The sequence below is a fragment of the Gavia stellata genome, chromosome 31, assembly GCF_030936135.1.
Source record: "Gavia stellata isolate bGavSte3 chromosome 31, bGavSte3.hap2, whole genome shotgun sequence".
NCBI classification, from domain to species: Eukaryota; Metazoa; Chordata; class Aves; order Gaviiformes; family Gaviidae; genus Gavia; species Gavia stellata.
The window spans coordinates 3,070,495-3,091,298 of record NC_082624.1 but is presented as its reverse complement, the minus strand read 5'-3'; the positions used below and the strand labels follow the sequence as shown (position 1 = coordinate 3,091,298).

Genomic DNA, 20,804 nt, shown 5'->3' with positions numbered 1-20,804 from the left:
AAAAAAAAAAAAAAAAAAAGGCAAAACAACCCCCCCAAAAAGCAGAAAACCCTCGCTCAGAAGAATCTAAGTTTGGCATGTTCTTCTGACATGTCCAATGTAATAATGCCTTGGAAATAACACCAGGAATAAATGCCTTGCTGGTTTACATGCTGCTATAATAATAACAAAAGGAACACAATTTTTAAAATAGTTTTGTAGTGTTTTGTTGTTGGGTTTGTTTGGGTTTTTTTACAGCTAGCTGAAACACCAGTAATTTCCTCTCTTTGCAATAATACTAAATGAGATATCCTTTAGTTGTGTAATGTATGCAGATGGTCATAAAAATATTTCCGATTGCACTACAGCACAGTAATGTTCAAGAAGAACACACGAGCAGTACCTCCACCTCACCTCATCAGCTCATATACTCTTCCCAGAGAGGTTGCCACTTCTTGGCATAGTAAGTGTTTTAGAATGAATTATGCGAGACTGGAGTACAATGTGGCTAGGTTCTGAAATAAGCGCATCTTGGTTTGGTTTGCACAATTATCACAGTTAGGAACTTTCTTTGTAATACTTAAAAATTTTCCTTCTAAAACTGTGGCTTACAGCTAAAGTTCTCCAATTATGTTACAAATACCTGCATTCTTATCACACTCGGGTAACAGATTTTTGTTAGAGTGCTAGACTTTTTCGCTTTGATGGTAATACTTTTTGAGCCCAAACATATAAAAAAAAATGTTTTGATTAGGGAAAACAATCACTCCCAGTGAATGACTAGTTCACATGTAAATCAGAGTGGTTTTAAAGACCGAGGATGTTTCAGCCCAGCATTTTAGCAAAAGTACCTCTCAAATCTTTACATCCCTGTTTCCAAGTATTTCATCACAGTATCCAAGCACTAACGTTTCCACTAGGTTTGTTTTACAAGTGCTGTCCGTAACAGAAATTACTTGTTCCAGTTTAAGTCAATCGCAAAAATCCCAAACTCCGGTCGTCGAGGATCAAGCCTACAATATTCTCTTAAAGCAAATTATTGGCATGACTTCACCAATATTTACACTTCTGCTACAATGTTGTGCTAGGAACATACCTTTAGAGATGCTCATTTGCTCAAAATAAGAATGTCAAGGCCTAAGACTTCTATTTTCTACACCTTTTCTTATTACACTTTCCCCTCTAACTAGATCTATATGGGAAAAATAATGGTTTACATTATGAACAGTCATGAAAAAAACCTGAAAACAAACACAGAAACCAAAAAGCTACCACAGACAACACCAGATCTACAAACTGAATACTCCAGAAGGCTTGTGTCAAAGGCAAACTTCCATCCTTTTCCTCCTCACACTTGACTAAAATGGTTTTAAAATTCAGCCCTCAACTTCCCTCCCCTCACCCCCCCACCAAAAAAAAAAAAAAAAAATCTGTCTCTAATTTCAAACTCAAATAAGCTCACAGCATGGTGGCCTTTGTTTTGTTTTCTTCTCCCCAACTCCTCCCTGCAATTGCATAACAAAAGTGTCTAAATTCACACCATCTGGCCGATAAAGACACAGGCCCCAGTGGCCGCCTGGCCCAGCTGATTAGAGCTCCTGTCTAGTCTGAGCCTTGTGGCGAAAGTCACAGCTGTGGGGCTTGCTTGCACTCAATACAACTCTGTTATTAGCCAGCTGTAGGCCCTGAGACTACTTCTGTTCAAATTATAATACCTTTTAACCCTCTGAGCATGGAGGGCATAGGGGGTTGCTGGCAGCAGCATAACAACTAGTTTCCTCTTAGTCGATAATTGGAAGAAAAAGAAGAAGTGAAGAAAGTTATTCCAGGAGAGGAGACTGTTTACCTTGCTTTCCAACCATCGCGGGGCGGGAGGGGGGGGAAGACTGTGTATTTAAGATAGACCCACCTAATAGGAACAGTTCCCATTAGGCTGTAATAACCCAAACGAAAAATTTCAGATCTGCAAATAAATAAATAGAGCCTCTCACTGAAAGCACTAATTATTGAGAGTTGAGAGTTTAACTTTCAATTGGTATGACAGATTGTTCTAGCCGTATCAATATTTAGACAACTTTCCTGCTAAGCATGCATCTGTCACTGTCTGAGTGGAAGATGCGGAGTTTCAGATGCACTTGTCTCTATACAGAAAGAATATCTCTGTGTGTGATTACATACAAAAAAATACAAAAAAAATGCCTACCTTCAACTAGCAAGGATTGGAAGAGGAGGAGCAGAAAGACAGGCAGACCCTTCTTTTTAAAAACAGTAGACATCAATTTGGACAGCAGAGTGGGTACAGTGCATTAAATTTTTATATACGTTACTAATGCAAACTAAACTAGGGGCTTTAAAAATTGATGCTGCCACTTAAGCAGCACACAATGAGGAAGATTTGATTATTGTACTTAAAAGAAATAAAATAAAATGTCAAGTTTAACTAGAGTTGGATCCGTTCCCTTGGCATTATTCAAAGTGATATGTGTAATGCCTCTTCAGAATACACAGCATCCTCTTCAGAAATACTTCACGAAAACACGACATTTAAAATCAAATGTCTTGATTAGGTTACAGAGCGCTTTTGATTTTGTTCACTAATCTGTGTTTTACACAGAAAGAACATCCCTGAGCTGTAATTCTTCCTTGGCTAATCTATCAAGCAGGAGAGTTCAGTAAAATCAGAAGAATGGTTTACATTTGTAGAACACTACCTTAAATCAAGCACGGAATATGTTTATAGGCATCAGTGGAGGCCAGGTATATAAAAGCTGAACAGAGCATTTGATACCATAAAGGAATGAAGAGAAAGCAGGGAAAAAAGCCAAATTAATTTTATTTTAAAGAAGTACATTTGGATGGGAAGGCGCTGGTGTTTGCTGAGGTATTTTAACTTCTAAAATAGAACTGCACTCTATACAGGAAGAGTGGAAAAAGATGAAGTATGCTAACTGTCATTTTGTTATCACAAACCAGGACTCAGCTACATAGCAATTCAAAGATTTTTCTTCCAGTTATACAGTGAAGACTTTCAACAATATGGATAGCGTATCTATTTAAATACGTACGCAAGTTCTAGATGTGCCATAAAGTAACATATATACCTTTGATCTTTGCTACTACATCTACAGGTCCTTGTAAAGCGCACCGTATGCATCTCTCATACATGCTATATGCTGTGTTTGTGCATACATACACGAACATTGGTCAAAAGTATCAGTGCTCATTTTCTTAATTAATGAGAGCAAAGCACAGCAGAGGAACACTATACATTTACTTGATTCTTATTATATTTTAAAAGTAATAGAATAGAGGACTTAACAATTAAGTACTGAAACTGAGACTTTCCCTTGACAAGTCTGTCCAAATAAGCTGCTCTTACTGCTATATGAAGTTAAAAGGCTACTTTAAAAAAAAAAAAATCAACATTGAAAGAAGCAACGTTCAGTCCAACAGCTTAACCCGCTCCCACTAATACAATAAATCACGAACTGTGTTTAATAAAGGCCAAGATTGGTTTTGCCTTTCATTTTATGAAAGAACATTCTATGCACAATTTGACACATTTTAATATAAGAACATTGACTGTTTGCATTGTTATATGTATTGAAAAAAAATTAATTACATGAGAACAGGAAAAGTAATAAGTTACCATGGAAGCATGATGTACATACATAAGGTACATGTAACTTCAGACTTATACAAATGTTATTAAAAACATCGTCAACTCATTTTACCCTCTAATTTATAACTTTACATGCTAAAAATAGTGTCTTTTTTAATTAAAAGGTGGAAGTCCCCTAAATATTGCTTACACAGTATAGAAAGAAAGGATTTGTGTTTTGGTTTGAGGGGTTTCTTTTTGGATGGGGTAGAACTAAGCAAAATTAAAGAACATTAATGATGATAATTTAATTAAGAAAATTAAAATATTTTGCCAGAGAAAATTACATGAAGAAGGCCTCTTAGTTTCCAGGAAAAATCTATAAGTTAAACTGCTCATTCTCAAAAGGTGAAAAGGAATTTTGTAAGAAATAAGCATATGAAAAGTCTTGATTTAAACAACACATACAAAGGCCTAGTTTAAACAAAAATAGCACAGCTCAGATTGTGGATCTGGAGTTGCTAAATCTCTTACAGTAAAAAAAAAAAAAAAAAGAAAAACCACCAAAACCCAAATATCTGTATTGAACCCAAATCAAATATTATCCACATGTAAAAAGAAGTCTTCCTACACAAAGAATCTCTCTGACTCAACAACAAAACAAACAAAAAAAGCAAACTCTTCCTCCCTACAACTTCATCAGTAAGGTCAGTTTGGCATCTATGGAAACAAACTTAACAAATCATACGCCATTAATAAAGTCACCTTACCTGCACATGACTTCATGGGTAAGCAAAACTCTGCACATTTCGGGATTCTTGTTCTGTCCTTCATAAGTTATGGGCTACAAGAATTAAGAAAAGGGGTAAGCCAGTAGCGTCAGGGCATTACTTATTTGTCATAGTAGTCAGATCTGAGGTGAAGGCTTTTTACCGTTGCTCACCATCTGTTTGCAAATAGATACCTTCTCCCAAAGCCTTTATGAGCAGGGAAAGCAGCTTATACATAAATATTGATAAAAAGTAGATAAAACCCTACAATCAATCCATAGAGGAAAAAAGAGAGACTTAACAGCATTACTTTTCATTGCCCTAAAAAATAAGGTCTGCAATACAGATGAACAAGAGACAAAAACGAACAAGAGAAATAAAAACATGCAGGGCAATGTTAAGAAAAAAGGAAGGATGAGGCAGGACAGGATAGCACAGCATATACTAGCTTAGTGACTTAGCTCACCTGCTTAGTGACTGAATCGATGAGTCTAACATACAGATCCTGTTCAGTCCTGACACCTAGAGTGAGAGAGAAGAGTAATAAATAATGCTGTTACATGCATCTTTCCCTAAACATCAGAACAAAACCATTTAGTTTCATCTAGTGCCTTATTAAACACCCTCAGAAAGACCATTTATAGTTTTGTTTCCTCCAGTGTGTTTCCCAAGCCCATCCACACCAGGTAAACTTCAGAGCCCATCCCCACACCGAAGGGGCATCATGCAAGGGAGTTTCTGTGTATTTTAGGAATCATAGTGACAGCACCTGCAAACCTCACCTCACCGTACAACCTACAGAAAGTGACTGGAAAGGGGACTCACCATTACTATAAAGAAGTTGGAGTTTGTAATGCGTGCCGTTGTTTGTCTTTTCATTTCCCTGCTCCTGAAAGAGAGAATTAAAAAAAAAAAAAAATATTCTTCCAGAACTTACACTTGGCACATTTAAAATGCAAAAGCTGATTATCATGATGGAAGTGACAACAAAGTTCATTAAAATTCTGAGAGGTGAATCCACTGATTGGGATATATTAACCTTCCGAATGACCCAGGACAAACTACAAAATACTGCTGACATCTTTTCCTGTAGGAGTTCAAGAACTTCTTTACCTCTCTTATTTGCTATCATGCCCTCAACTTTTTCAAGGCAAAACACTGAGATGAATTTGTATATTTCAAGTCAGTTTTTATAAAGCAGATTGTTAGTGGGAAAGCTCAGTGGGTTTTGGTTTTAATGTGTTCATTACTTTGCAGTAGTCTTATTTTGAGTCATTAGTGATATTTATGTCCTGAAGGTTGTGTTACAGGGATGTTTCCTGCATGTTTTTTTACTGTCATTTCCTAGAAGATAATTATTTATCAGCATCCTTCATAATTAAAAAAACTCTCATCCACAACTAAAGAAATAATTGTAAAGACAATGTGAAGCGGTCAACACGTGGATTTAAAATCCAAAAGCAAATGCTTTTCAAGTCCTGCCATTGACTTTAGAGTCTTAAGAAATACATATAATCAAGCTCGACAGATAATATGACATATTACAGGTCAGATTCCACTTCTGTTATGGTACTAATAAAACTTGGCCGATCTGGTAGGTACCAAAAAAAAAAAAAGGCGCATTTGTACCATGAGAAATTTTTTATTCTATTTTTAGCGGGTGTGTGAAATTCCCATTGTATTCCTGATACAGCAGAGGCTTGCAAGCCTTTTTAACTACAGCAGCACACAGAGGGCAACAGCTCTACCAAAGCACCTGAACCCTTGACCAAGAGCTGGTTGTATTTTGTGAGGGACAACAGGTATTAAGAGTTGGCAGCTCAATGGGGGAGAAGAAAAGATCAAATTTGGAGAGAAAAAGAGGAAGAAGAAAGATAACAAGCCTTACTTTATCATTTTCTACAAAGTCCACAAAAGCTGTCCTCTCTATTTCCACGGGCTGCCCCTGTCTGTCGTAGAGAGCCAGAACAAAGTGAAAGAAATTGGATTTCCTCAAGTTGGAGGGTGGCTGCTTTTCAAAGTGAGCTCTGGACAAAGCTACTCCGCTGTGGAGGAAACATACGGGATGGGGTGTGGGGGGAGAGACAAAGACATTACCAGGTTGTGCAGCAGTAACAGCAAAACAACACCAGAAAAGGCAGAACACATTCAGAGAAAAGCCGGGAATCGTCCACCGCGTGCGAGTGCCGCAGGAGGCTACGAACAGTCACTTGTCACCGCGGGCTCGGACCTGGGCGCGTCCCCATCGCCGCGGGCGCGCTCAGCGGCTCCGCTTTCAAAGCGGACGGCGGGGCGGGCTGGGAGCGGCCGGGCCGGGGCGATGCCCGGGTTTGAAGCTGTCATTGTAACGCTCGTCTCGGCTTGGCCCGGTGTCTTTAGGAGTTACGCTCTGAGGACAAGGATAATTTACAGACCCCCGAATGTTAAGAGATCGGGTATTGCTAAGTGCAGTCAGCCTTTGACTTCCTCCTCTACCTATTTCCTTCTTGCCTGTCACACTCATTTCTGGAACGCAACGCGCAGGGCGGGAGGTAGATGTAACGTATCAGGGAGTCTGGAAGGGCTATCTGTACACCCCAGCACCGTTCACTTTTCCTGTAGGGGAGGACAAGCGACCTCAAAACATTTCCTACCAGCGGACTGTCAACTTGAGGGCACCTACATTTTAGGCAAAAGACAGCTAGTTTCAAGCAGAGCATCCACTTTCCTCAGCAGCAAAGTTTGTCAATATAGTCTTTAGTCACTGAACCGATGCCTGCTTCTTCAATTTCTGATTGAAATTGAAAGAATTTAGACTCAAGTTAATTAGCCCTTGCCCAAATCCTGTCTCCGACAGCAGAAAATGCAGTGTCGTTTCCCACACATTTCCCGGCTGGGAATGATTCAAACACTTCTGCGTATCCACAGTTTCCCTAACTGCAGCCACATTTCTTAGTGCAATTAGTTGTAGCTCCTTCTCCCTAATGCCGATTTCTACCTACTGCAGAGGAAATAGGTGCACACGAGCACCTCCGTATTACTTAATAGACAGATTAAGTCTGTCTGCCAGACAAGTTAGGAGTCAGAACAGCTTCGGTTTTCAGTCCCCAAAATAGCTCCACTGCATTGGCCAAAGTGTTTGACTCTTTCGGAGAACTACAGATGTTTCCCTGTGTTTTCCACTGCCAAACAGGTACAGCGTGAACTCACCACATCCGCCACAACTGCACCTAGTTTGGGGCTTCCTCTCACTCTGCATGCAAGAACTCGCATTTCTTGGTTTGTTATGGATCTCTGAAAAAAAACCTGGCGCTGCCACCACCTAGCACAATGCGACTGCACCTCCACCGCTCCCGCGAATTACAGGCTTCTTTGGAACCGTTTCCTTTTACTTTCGGTTTCCCCAGGAATAAACCTCTTCCCCCCCCCCCCCCCCCCCCCCCGCCCCGTGTTTATTAAACCGTCTATCGACATTCATAAAACTCTGATAACTCCTCCCATAGTGCTTGGAAAACCTTGCTCACGGATCAGGCCGCGGGTGGGGGCATGGATGTACTTATTTCTATAACGGCCCTGTTTCATTTGAAGTTCCATCTGCTGGTACATGCCTTCACCTTGTCTCTATATTAAATAAAACCCAACTTATTCCCGGGACCAATTTAGCCTTTCCCGACGCTACTACTTTTTTTTTCTTTCTTTCTTTTTTTAAAAGATATCCAGAAAGCGAGGAGGGGAAAAAAAAAAAATTACCTAAAAGGGTTTTTCATCGTCTTACCCCTAACGGAAAGCGACTGGAATAACGGTCCTGTGCCGACTCGGCTGGGAAGAGAAAATAAAGGGGTGGGGGAAGCTAACCCGCCCAAACAAGCAGAAAGCAAACAGCCGAGCCCCAGTTCGGTGTGTTTACTAGCATTTCAGCCCAGCAGAGCCCGTTCGTACACGCAGGTGCTACACACAAGCAAGCGTGAGGTCTGAAGGCGGGCTGCGCAGGAAGCCTGCGGGCTCCGGGCAGTGCTGCGCCCGCAGGGCTCCGCGCTGCTGCCGCGGCGTTGCCAAACTGCCGGTACGTCTGCCTTTGCTGCAAACTCCCCTTCTTACTCGAAACCATGCTTTGCTCGCTGCTTGCCTCTTTTAGTCAGCCAGCAGCCTTGGATCCACGGGTTAAGATTTCACCAATGCCTACGGTAGCTACAGAGCCACTTGAATTAAGTAAAACAAGATGGGCCGGGGGGGGGGGGGGGGGGGGGGGGGGGGGAGATCTACGCTGAAGCTAATTCTAACTTGGTCCACTCCTCTTCGGCTGCTGGCCCAGAAAGCGGAAAGGAGTAGTCTGTATCGCTAGGTACAATCAATCCACCCCACACACACACCTCCCTTGTGCAGAAAAAGAAAGAATGACCCGATCTCTCTGTCATCTGATCCCCGCACTGGATTTTAGGACTCTTGATGCTCTCGGGTTTTGGAGCGCTTCTCCCTAGCTCTAGCTGTACTACCTTGAATTTTCACTGACTAGAGGAGACCGGGAGGCGGGAGGGGGACAGAAAGGGAGAAAATGAATTTAATATCAAATGCAAACAACAACAAAAAGAGCGGGGAAACAGTGGGGGAGAAATAGTCACGGTTACCTTTGTGCTGCTACGTTTGCATCCACAACCCCAACGTTTCTGACCCAGGACCTGACGGAATCCATTTCAGAACCTAGAGCTTTATCTTTCAGAATTGGTCCTCTTCCTAAAGTATCTTGAATCCCAAACATTTAAAAAGTCTATTCCAACTAGCAACAGTTTCCTTTTGGGGGATAAGGGAGGAGAAAAGAAGAAAAAAAAAAAAGAAAAAAGACGCAGCCTTTGAAATTGACACACAAATCCCAGGAAAGTAGAGAAGTTCAGCTTTAAAACCAACTTCTTCTGCTTTTAAATGCTACGTGTTTTTAATGCCTTCAGATAGGGAAAAAAGTTTTTCCTCTTGCAAAGTAAAAGTTATGCTGATTCAGTCTTGCCTGGTATCATCATCCTTCAAACGCAGGAGAGGAAACTGCATCCAGAAACTGATGGCTGTTAACAAGGATCACCTGTTTCTCAACAGACACAGAGAGAAGGATTGATTGCTGCCTAATCCAGAAAAAAAAAAAATGCGGGATAAATTGCAAAAGAAAGGAAGAAATGGAGCTAAAGAGAGTCTGATTACACACTACGCCTGGGAAGAGCCGATCCTTCCCAAACTGGTCACCATGAATGGGTTACAGCAACGGGAGCAGACATACCGGGAAGGGGGAGGAGCCTGCTCCCAAATAAGGGCTGACATTTGCATAGCCTCCCCCCATTGGAGGGCCGCGGCAATCCTGCAGCCGCTCCGCACTCGCCTCGGCTCCGGCTCCAAACACTCACCCCCGGGGCGGGGGCGGCCAGGCCGGAGTCGGCCGAGTGCCGGCGGGGAGCAGGCGCGGAGCGGCGTCCGGCCCGGCCCCGCGCTAACCCCGCGGCAGCCGGAGCCCGGGCAGGCTGACTTTTAAAGTCACGTCACAGCCCGTCAGCCCCGCACCACAGGGTCCCGCCACACCGCAACTACACTGTGCTAAAAGCAGCAGTCTCTACAGATCTGTTCCATACCGTAGCAATAAAGCAATGGCACTGGTAGTTGGCTGGTTCGCTTTCAGGCGCGATATTTAAAAAAAAAAAAATAAAGTGACGCCGCAGGGGTGAAGCGTCGCGGGGGTTGTCAGCAGCGGGCTGGGCTGGGGAGGAGCTGCCAACTTCCTTGAATGGGGAAGTTTGCCTCCGTAGGATGTTAATAGAAAGTTTTACGGCTAGACCTGACAGCTCGGTCTAGCCGTAAAACTTTTTATAACATCCTACGGAGGCAAAATTCCCCATTAAAGGAAGTTGGAGCTCTCCCCAGCCCAGCCCGCTGTGAACCCGGACGATACCTGCGGCGTCATTTATTTTATTTTTTTTAAAACCACTCTGCCTTGGTGAGATTTTCCTCCCGTCCCTTTTGTATTCTGATCTGTGCATAGATCTGCCTCTGAAATCTATATAACACCAACGCGAAAACAGATTTCAAGACAATGAATGCAAATCTGTGCTCAGAGACCATCTGCCAGATGAGGGAATCAGATGTTCGGTAGTTAAAGGGACAGCGCAAGGATTTCCTTGACTCATTATGTGCAGCTCCTCTCTTTAACCTGCTTTATTATTTTTTTTTACCGGGATAGAAATGTAATTTCCATTTCAGAACAAATCCTAACTCCTTCCATTCACGTTCAGCTGCATTTCAAAAAGCCACCTTTCTATTAAACTACGTTATTTTCACGGAGTTTCATACAGTTCTCTCTCAAAAAAAAAAAAAAAAAAAAAAGCAAATTAAAATCTCCCCATAGAACTTTCAGAAAAATATATCCTTCATTTAGGCACGACTGCGGGCAAAGCCGGGACTCCGAATTATTCTGTCTACGTAAGTGACAGACGTGGTATTACATGAACTAATGCATCTCGCACAATCTTTGTTCAAGGAAGTTTACCACGCTAACCCACCTCCCCGAATTGATAAATATGCAGTAAGTGATTTTGCCAGGTTAGCAAAAGGCGAGGCTGGCGTTATTTTAACGTTAAAGAAAACCAACAGCAGTTTGATGGCGTTATCGAGTGGAGGCCAACCTTTCCAGATTTGATCTCAGCATCTTTGAGATGCAGTTTCTCAGCCTAAAAAAAACCCAGTCTAACCAAGCAGGGCAAGATATTCAAACAAACAAAAAAAGTGAGAAAACAAGAACATACGACGTAAATGTACAGCCGACAGTGAAGCACATTATGGTGATTTTTTTTTTTTTTTTTTTTTTACTATTTCGCAACAGGCGTGGGTACATTTCCTCGAATAAAAGCCCTCTCTTTGTACTAAGATCATTTTTGGCAATGCCACTCTGACCGGTTTGCATTTATTCTTAAACCTGGGGCAGGGACGGAAGGGGAGGGGGCGGAATTCCCTCTTGATCTAACCTTGGCCGATGTACTCGTAAGGAGAAAGCTTTTCCTAATAACCGCAGTCCCCCGCTCCTAGCGATAAAGCCGAGCCTGCCCCTGTAAACGCGTTAAAGGGAGCCCGATCGGATCCAACCCAGACGCCTATTCAGCTCCAGCCCAGTCGCTGAGGAAGCCCCGGTGCGCGGCCGGCCGCGCCCGGCGGGACGGTGCCAGCTTTAGGAACAATGGGGACTCGTGTGCCGCGGCCCCCGGGGAGCCTCGCTTTTAGGGATTCATAGCGGGTCAGAGGGCAGCGGCGCAGGTCAGAGGAGATGCGCTCTCTTCGCCCCGAACAGCTGCCACCAGAATTTTGCACTTCGGGGACAAATGAACGGAGCCTTCCCCTCTTGCCCTAGCGGGGGCTGCTCGCCGTGGGGCGCCCTCCCCACGCCGCGCCCGCGGGGGGGGGGAGAGCTTCCCAAGCGCTGCGCGGCAGCCCGGCCGCGGGCAGCACGGCCCCGCGCAGCACGGCCCCGCGCCTCGGCGTCTCATCGACTCCGGGAGGAGGAAGCGCTTTCGGGGGAGAATTTTCTCCCCCCCCAGCTAAGTTCCTCTCCTTTGCAGTGTGTGTCTTAAAAGGAGAGGCGTTCTTAAATACTTCTGAAATTATAAACTCCTGATCTAGATTCCCCATTTCAAGCGCCTGGTTTAAACACAGTTTGGGAAAAACCCATCTCTCAGACTCTTCTGACGTAAAATCGCCGAGTAAAAGCGGCATTTATACTAGTGCAACCGCCGCTTAATTTGGATTTGCACTTTAGAGGTTTCTGCGCTGCGTCTGAGAGAGTCGGTTCCACCGGCAGGTAAACGGCACCCCGTAACTCCGGGAGGGATGAGCGCGTTCGCTTGGGAAAAAGAGCCGTGCAAGACCCGACGAGGACACCTCGCTAAAGAGCAGGAAGCCTCCAGCAGCGCATCTTCCATACCGCACTTGCGCCCAGTTCTAATTACAATTTAGAGGCACAAATAAGAGCACGCCAAAGGCTTGGCGAAAGGCTTTCCCGGAGCCAAACGGCGCTGAGAGTGAAAACGACTCTAACTCAGCAGCGGCGACCGGTCGCGGGGCGGCTGCCGCGCACGAACCGAGCGAGCCGCGGAGCCGCCCCGGGGCGGGGAAGGGCGTCGGGCCGCGCACCCCCTGCGCCTCCCGGGCGAGCGGCCGCGGGGCCGGGGCTCCCGCCCGCACCAGCGCCGCTCTGCGCGCAGCCCCGCGCCCCCAACAACTTTCGCAGGCGCCGCGATGCGCGGCTTTCATTCTCGCGGATCGCTTGGAGCGATTTTCTCCCTCGCACTAAAAAGAAGGGGAAAAAAAGCAACCGGTTCGGTGAGCGCTGATCGTTTCCTTCTGGAGGAAGAGCTATTCCCCTCCAGACTGCCACACTCGTTTCCACATGCCGGGGTCAAAATGACAGGTGAGGCGGTTTTGACGTGGTAAAGCGAGATGCTCCTTTTTGTTAGGAGGTTTTTAACAACGTCTTTTTATACACCAGAGGCAACTTTCACGACTCCGAGCAGGAAGAATCATATATACTGAAGAGAATACTTAAGCCCTTTAACAGCATCAGCTTAAAACTACTATTGTTTCCTCCCACGCTTAAGGAGAAAATGTCAATGCGAAAGTTAAACTACGCCTAAAGACGACACTTGGACAGAAGCGTTTCATTCTTATTCCTATTAATTTGTGAGAATTCGCCATCCTTCAGGTGTCTCAAGGGAACAAATCGTAGGGTAAAATTATCAACGTCAGAATGGAGAAGGATAACTAATCTTTCCCTCTTTATCCAACAATCTCACTGGAAGGTTCAGTTTTCTGGTACACCTGTACCAGAAAAATAAATGTGCCGGTTATAAGTGTTCCTTTAAACTGTTCATAACATAAAGTTTTAAGTCATTCACAATGAAAGTGATTCATGTTCAAGCACACATCTATCACATTTTTGGCAATATAACGGTATTCGACAAACAAAGAAGTCCCCGAAAATAACTTTCGAGAGCCCAGCATAAGCATAAACAAAATATTTACTTGCACGGGACACCCTGCAACAGAAACGTGGCTACAAGAAACAGGAGAAGGCTGTGTTGTGAACCGGTGTAACGAGAAGTGTACGGAGGATAGTCAGCACCACGCACAGAACTGAATTAGAAGTCTGCTCCGACTGATGCAAGACTACTCTTGATTTACAAGCCCCTCGATCTAACTTGAATAAGAACGTACACAGCTTAAGGAAAAAAAAGCTTCTTAAAACGTTTTTAATGAGAGGTTTAAAGCAGTTCAGGTGCATGCAACTAAATCATGAAAGCAAATCAAGCCATTAACTGTGAATGGAAAATGCAAAACAAGGACTTAAGGGCTTTTGGTTATATTTATTGTAAGCCCGGTCTTATATAATCAACATACAGGTTCTCTCAGAAGAGAACTCCCCCATTTGATTGCTGGAAAAAGTTTAACCCCCAAGTATAAAATAATTGATCCACTCCACCCACCCCCCTGCCCCTCCCATACCATTCGCAAATAACCAGAAACATGGTTTTATAGCTGTAAAATCACGAGCTATACCTGGTCTCTCCCTCTTTCTCTCCCCCTTCCCTCTTGCATCATAAAGGCACTATTTACTGGAGGCAACTCTCCCCACTGATCAGCACTTACAAAATGTGCAAGTTTCAGAGATTCTACTGATCACACTTATAAGCAGTGAACAAAGGAATGCTTTCAAACTTACAAATGCATAAGTAAACATTTAATAACTTATTCTCCACCTCATCTTTCCCAAAAGAGAGAAAATATTGTATCCATCAGATCCTCTTTTGAGTCTCCCATTCATTCCAATAAGTAGGTGCTTTTTCACTAGAACAGAAAAACACATCTGCTAGGTTTTATATCCAACTTTTTTTTTCTTTTAAAGATACTTTTACTGCCTTTTGCCTAACATGGTTTTTGGAACACGTTAGCAAATAATATTTTACCATCGGGAGTGTATGTTCCATTTTATTTTATAATGCAGATTTGAGAAGTCTTAGTGCTGAAGTTTGTTTTTCTAGCCACACGGAGGTTTGCAGCAACAAGCACATTGACGAAAAATACTTTAAGTGGGTGTATATTTGTTCTGGGATCTTCTCTCTCATTTTGCAGTTTATGGAAAGCAATGAAGGTCAGCTTTTCAATACATCTTTGTACATAAGCTATCTAAAACATTCACCAGGAAAAAGAGAAGCTGAGGTTATTGTAGCTTTTCCTAGTTCCAGGTACATACTTATGACCCAGCTTCAGCTGTCAAACAGAGTCTCCACAAGCAACTGGATAAGTGCAGACATACTAGAGAGCAGAATTAAATTCATTCATTAACACATGAACCAAATAAAAAGTGGTCCCCAGTATTACAAACATTCTTGTACTGGCACTTAACCTATATTAGTCACTTGAGTGGTCTTACAAGACTTACTTGACAATATACACATGCTTAACCTCATGCTTAAACATCTGGACAGTGAGGGCCTATTTTTTATTTCTTGACTCAACTCAATGCAGCTCTGTCTTAAACAGATCTCTAACTTTAATTACACGAATAGTCACTCCGAAGTGATGCCACAGGGACACTTTGTCTGCTTAAAAGTCAGCAAACCTTAAGCATCTTCCTAGATAAAAAACTTGATTTTAAGTGTTTAAAAATACAAGAATTGTGAACACATGTAAGTTTCTTTAGTTCTTCCATGCAGCACAGCCCAACACTTAAATTTGGACATTCTCAAGTTACAGTAATACAAAACTGATGCAAACTAGTATTGTAGCAGGAATATGCTAATGGCGTTTAATTCCAAATTTGCCAGTTTTGCCTCTGATTAATAGAAGGGGGGGCATGTATCTAATGCCTATCTTGTTGCACTGTTTTGATTGGCTGAAAGAACAGCCTCCAGCTAGGGCTAGCTACCTAGAAAAGCTTCAGCTTCCAAAGTTCTGTCATTTTCCAGGCATATACATACATATGTATACATACACACACACACAGAGGCGTCTTCTCAAAGAAATATTTGTTTTTGAGAAACAAGCATACTGATTTTCATCCTCACATAACACAGATAAGCAAGTAAGTAGACCCATCTCAGGCTTTCCATTAACTGTTCACCAGTCAGGATAAATCCAGAACTTCAGCACATTAAAAAAATACAGTTGCAGGGTTTGGGTCAAAGCCTAGTACATTGCTGGAAACATTGTGACTTCAACAGGGTTTGGATCAGACCAATTTTATGTTATTGAGAGGTCATTACAAGCTTGACTACAGCACTTGCTTTTCTTATTTTAAGATGGTTTTCTAGCTAAATGTCAGCATTTATAAGGTTTTCAAGGTACTTGCAGAGACCAATTCACCTAATTCATACAGTATTATTGTTTGATAGGCTGAGAAGCTGAGGCACCAAAAAAGTCACAGTACACAAGAACAAGGGTTCAACATGCTAATCACCTACAAGACCATCGTTCCCTTACCAACCATTTTTCCAATACACAGGAGTCCATAACAACTAGAAGAGCACCCAGGTCATGTAACACACATGCACTAAGAACCTTGGTGAGTATGGGCTCAGGGAAGACTATGGCGGCAACCTACTTCATGCTGCTCAAGGACATGGTTATATTGCTGATGCAGGCTACTTTCAACCTAGAGTTACATACATTACTGCAAACCAATTCCGAAAGTGGCATTAAGCTCTGTGGTTTAAAAATAAAAACAGGTTATACTATTAGGGGCTGCAATTGCAGGCTTCTTCAAGGAGGAGCTAGCTTTAACCATTCTGTATAACATATAAGCTCACTTATCAAGATTCTGAATCCCTGTCTGGAGTTTATTGGTGCAACCATAATACAAGTTATTAGGATTAGGAAAATATCTCTTGGGGATGGTCAATAATCAAAACATCTGCTCCCACAAAGTTTCCTGTGCCTCCTTTTAAAGGATCTGCTACTGGAAGCTCAGATATAATACACAAGAAGCCTAATCTAATCTGACTATTCCTACATTCATTCCATAAGGCAAGAAAGAGGTAGTTAAAAGCTCAGTATATCATGATTAGAGCTTTACAATCTTGGAGAGACAGTTTTGCTCTTCTCTGAAGTATACTAAATAACCGGAAAAAGTGGGTTTTTTTATTTGGTGGAACAGAAAAATTAACACACCTAACTTCATAAAGCCAACTGGACTTCTACCTCAGTACATGGCATTTCAAAAGCTGCCAAATTACACAACCAGATTCTGATCCTGCAAACATTTGCACTTGTATTACAAGCAGTGAAGCTGACGGTATGTAACGCCAACTGCTCTCAACAGATCTTTCCAAGGTTAAGGTCCCATAACCAGTAAAATGCTAGGCTTTTGTTTTTGAGAGTTTAAGTCATTAGGATCTAGTTTAGTCTAAACATTATCTTCTAGGAGGTGAGAAATCTACCCAGAGTTTTATGCCTTCTGTGCTATTTAATTATAGCTTACCATTTTAACTGTTTCTTTCACCACTGATTTTAAGTATTCATAGGCACGCTAAAGATCAATGCTTTGAAATTTACAGACACCTAAATGGTTCTCCTACTTGAAAGGATTTGATCACCCTGGTTGTATGGCATCGCATTTCCATCAGGAGTATCAGTTAGGTAGGGAAAAGTAACGTATTTTACTAAATAACCTGATACTATTAAAGTATTTCAAGAGCATTGTATTATTTTTTTTTTTAATAAAGTTGTACCACGTGCCCCCCCAACCCAGCTAAGCTACTACAACAGAAAGATAAAGAAAAAACCCAGTTTGCTAGCCTTGTACCTCTGAAAGACATAGTGTAAATCCATATATTTAGTGGGGTTTACAGTAAATACGTATATAACAATCTTAGATGTGGCTCCTCAGCACATTTTCCACACCCAGAAACTAGGAGCAGCAAAGCTGGAACCTGAGGATGGAGAAAGAAATCTGTACACACCTGCAGAAGATGATGGGCCCAAGACTGATTGGCAGCATTATGCCTGGGCAAGCAGTTAAGTCTCTTCTAACATTGATCAGGAGAAAAATCCAAACTCCATTAATATAGAGCATGAGAAGTAGATGTCTTTCTATAAGCTTAAGGAGTCAAGTCAGTTTAATTTAAGAAATCAAGCTAAGGGCATCAAATGAGAATTAGCTGATAGCAGACAAGTACAGAAGTCAGGTTGGACTCACACTGGTGGAGAATCGTTAACACAAAAAGGCACCTTTATGATGCCCAGCCAGAGGCAGGCTGGGCAGTGCATAGATTTACCCAGTGTAAATTTCATTACAAACCATGAGATACTTTAAATTGTAGCAAGAGCTACAGTAAACCATTATACCAGCTCAGATATGTTTCTCTTCACTTTGTGTTTCTCCTCTAGATAGAAGAATTGCCACATCAGCTGGGATTCATCAGAAAGTGCCTCTATTCAGGATGGTGCTTTCAGGGCATATAGCACTAGCTTTATAGATTCATTGAGTACCAGTTGACTAATATGGGGTGGGGGGTAAAGGGGAGCGGAAAAAAAACAGTTCTCCATGTGTACCCTCCCCTTTAGCTACTTGCTAAAGACAAAACCCAAGCCTTTGCTGATTCCAGATCCACAGGACATCAATGACAACAAGAGAGATGAGCAGGTTCAGAGGATTTCGGAACACCACCCTGAGCAGACACAGCTTTGTGGTCCACGTGCATTCTTTGGCTTTAGGGAAGGAAAACACCCTCTGTTGTTTTCAAGAGCATGTGTTCAGAGCATCTGAAGACTAGAATATGTTGAAGCATATGGCATATAATTTCCTTTCTTCCATTCATAATCTGCAGCAAGATCAGTTCTAGTAAGAACAAGCTCCAGCTTTCATTTTAAAATATTTCCATAGCCGTGTCCTTGTAGCAAGCCTATTTAGGGTTCATCTCGATGCAAGCGAGTATCAGAAAAGTAGTAAGTTACCATTGCTATGGATGGGCTAAGCAATTTTCTTAGAGAAAGTACACGCCATACATCTTTAAGACTTTCCATCTGCTTCCTACCTCCGCTGATATATCATGTTGGAAGTATAAACACCATATGATGGTGCTACCAACTTACTTTATGCTTGTATACCGTCCTAGTAACTAAGGTCTAATCCAGATGAGATAAAGCTCCTTCACTGCACTGCTCAAGATCCAAACATTAGAAGAAATAGCAAGGGGAAAGAGGATAAAGCAGAGGCACAGACAGGGAAGCTGAGAAGAGAAAATATAACTTCAACTCGGAACACTTAAGACCACACAGTGTAACTATTAAGTAACTGAAGGACAGCCACTCGCTCTCAAAGGCTTGCTTTCCCCTTCACTACAGTCACCTATTTGGTCAAAGCATTCTCCAAGTACCCATAGGACAGAGGGAAAGAGAAGAACATCAACCTACAGGAGTGACAGCATCCTCAAATATGGGCCCTGCATTACACTTAGCCAAGAACCTAAAAAGTACCTGATGGCCTACAGGCTCATGCCCCAACGGCTACAAGATTTGAGACTCTCTTGAATCTCTGACATATGGTGGTCGGGGTTGTCACTTAAGATAAAATCTTCCAGCATAGGCCTAACGCTAGCTTTTGCCCCAAGCTGTGTGCAGGCACCCTTACACCCGGGATTTGCTATGCTGACCTTGACTTGACTGCACCGAGAGGGCTGGGTAGGGGTAGCTAGAACACACACTGTGCGGAAGGCCAAACTGCAAAGCAGCACAGCATGTACAACCTCCAGAGGGGAAAACCATTTTACAAGATGGTTTATGGCATCTTATTTTTCCCCATGTAGAATATGAATAATGTTAATGGTGACAGAGCCTACAGGCAATAAAAGGCCTTTGCAGGTATCAAACAGCTTCGAACTTTGCTTTGGCTCTCTGCCAGCTGTTACAGTCAGCCAGCACTTCCTACTTAAGGCTAGGACCAGTGTCCATTAAGTAATTACACAGCCTTACTGGTTTCCAGTGAGAAAACAAATAGAAAACCTATTAAATTTTGATTTAAAAAAAAATCATGTAAAAAATCTTCCAGAAAGGAAGAAATTTGTTTCATACACACCTGCCACTGTTTTAAATATATATTTCTAATGGATAAGGAAATTCTTATTATTCTCTTATTCAGCTGCTGAGGCTCAAAACAAGAATGTAGGTTGGGAAGCCAGACAATGAAAAATCTCTACTTTTATTATCATCCCTTGTTCAAACAACACGTGAAGGCTCAAACCAAGAGTCCAGGGCTCCCCTGTGCTAAGCTGTTCATAGCAATTTTTAAAGGAGTTCCAAAGAGAACTTGAGCGTGGCAAGAAATAAGACTACAAAATGAAATAAGAAAGAAACAAGACATTTTCTGGGCATTATTAGTCTTGCATAGCATGCAGCTTAAGCAGATTTGGCAAAGTGGTAAGGACCCACATTTCAAAGCAAAAAAAAAAACCCACACACATTCCACTGTTTCCACTGCTATTCACTTTTTTTATCAGGCAGGGTCATCAGCATATGACACCACCCATTATGCAAAATACTTTGTATAAACTAATAAGTCATCTTAATAAACACTTCTCATTTCACATCTCCAAATCATAAAAGCAAGAATGAAATTTTCTTCAGTGATTACTCCAATTTGGAAGAGTGCTTTTTGAAGAACTGAGCCAGTTAATTTCTTCATGTTTTCCCTTACATTTTCATTTCTCGAATTTTTTTTTCCTGTTTTTGTTGACCACTGCGAGCTAGTTTCCATAAAAGTACAATTCAGCAAAGCCCATTTCAGTGAATACCCAAGCATAACACACACTTATCCAACACCCCCAAAAGTTTTTCTTAGAGTCAGGTTAGCATGCATATTGAATGCCTTCAGTCACAAAGTATCAAGAAGCCCAACAAAGCGGGTTGTTTGATGTGCTTTTCATTGTTTCTTTTTCCTCCTTTAATACAAGCGCCAAGGCAAGTTTCTCAGCACCTGCATTAGGTAAATGCTGTTCTATGATTCCTATTCAGTAAGAGGGGAAGCGGGAGCACATGGAAGTCAAAGTTGCAGCGGGTCAGCTGCAGAGATGGGATGGAATCTCAGGAGCTCCTGGATTCTGGGACAATGCTATCCATGAATATGTGAAAATATTTCCCCAAGGCTCAATTATTGGCACATTTGCCACATACCCTGCAAAATAATAACATTTAAAAAGTAAGCCATCAACAGCCAAGACACAAACATCTGTTTTAAGGAACATGCTGTGGGCTGGGAACAGGACAACCTTTGCCTTTCCACCAAGTACTGGTTAAATGAGCCAAGTACATTCACTTTATTTACAGTATTATGTAAAAACTTGAACCACTGCACTTATACACTCTAACATGTATACAGTATGCATAAACATATGTATATTTATTACATATATAAAATGTGTTTAGCTTGCCACTAGAGGTATAACTTCAGATACTGATAAAAT

General features: G+C 42.2%; 1 protein-coding gene across 8 annotated transcripts in view; it reads right to left on the bottom strand.

Annotated features, from left to right (window-relative positions):
* EBF2 (EBF transcription factor 2) overlaps positions 1–9,085 on the bottom strand; it is a 142,619-nt gene extending 133,534 nt beyond the window's left edge. For all 8 annotated transcript variants that reach the window (XM_059831577.1, XM_059831582.1, XM_059831575.1 and 5 more), the window contains exons 1-5: positions 8,955–9,085; positions 6,239–6,395; positions 5,176–5,239; positions 4,817–4,872; positions 4,351–4,424 (exon numbers count right to left, since the gene is read on the bottom strand). In XM_059831577.1, the coding sequence (XP_059687560.1) occupies positions 4,351–4,424; positions 4,817–4,872; positions 5,176–5,239; positions 6,239–6,395; positions 8,955–9,085 (482 nt within the window). The remainder of the gene's footprint in view (positions 1–4,350; positions 4,425–4,816; positions 4,873–5,175; positions 5,240–6,238; positions 6,396–8,954) is intronic.
* Positions 9,086–20,804: the final 11,719 nt, after the last annotated feature.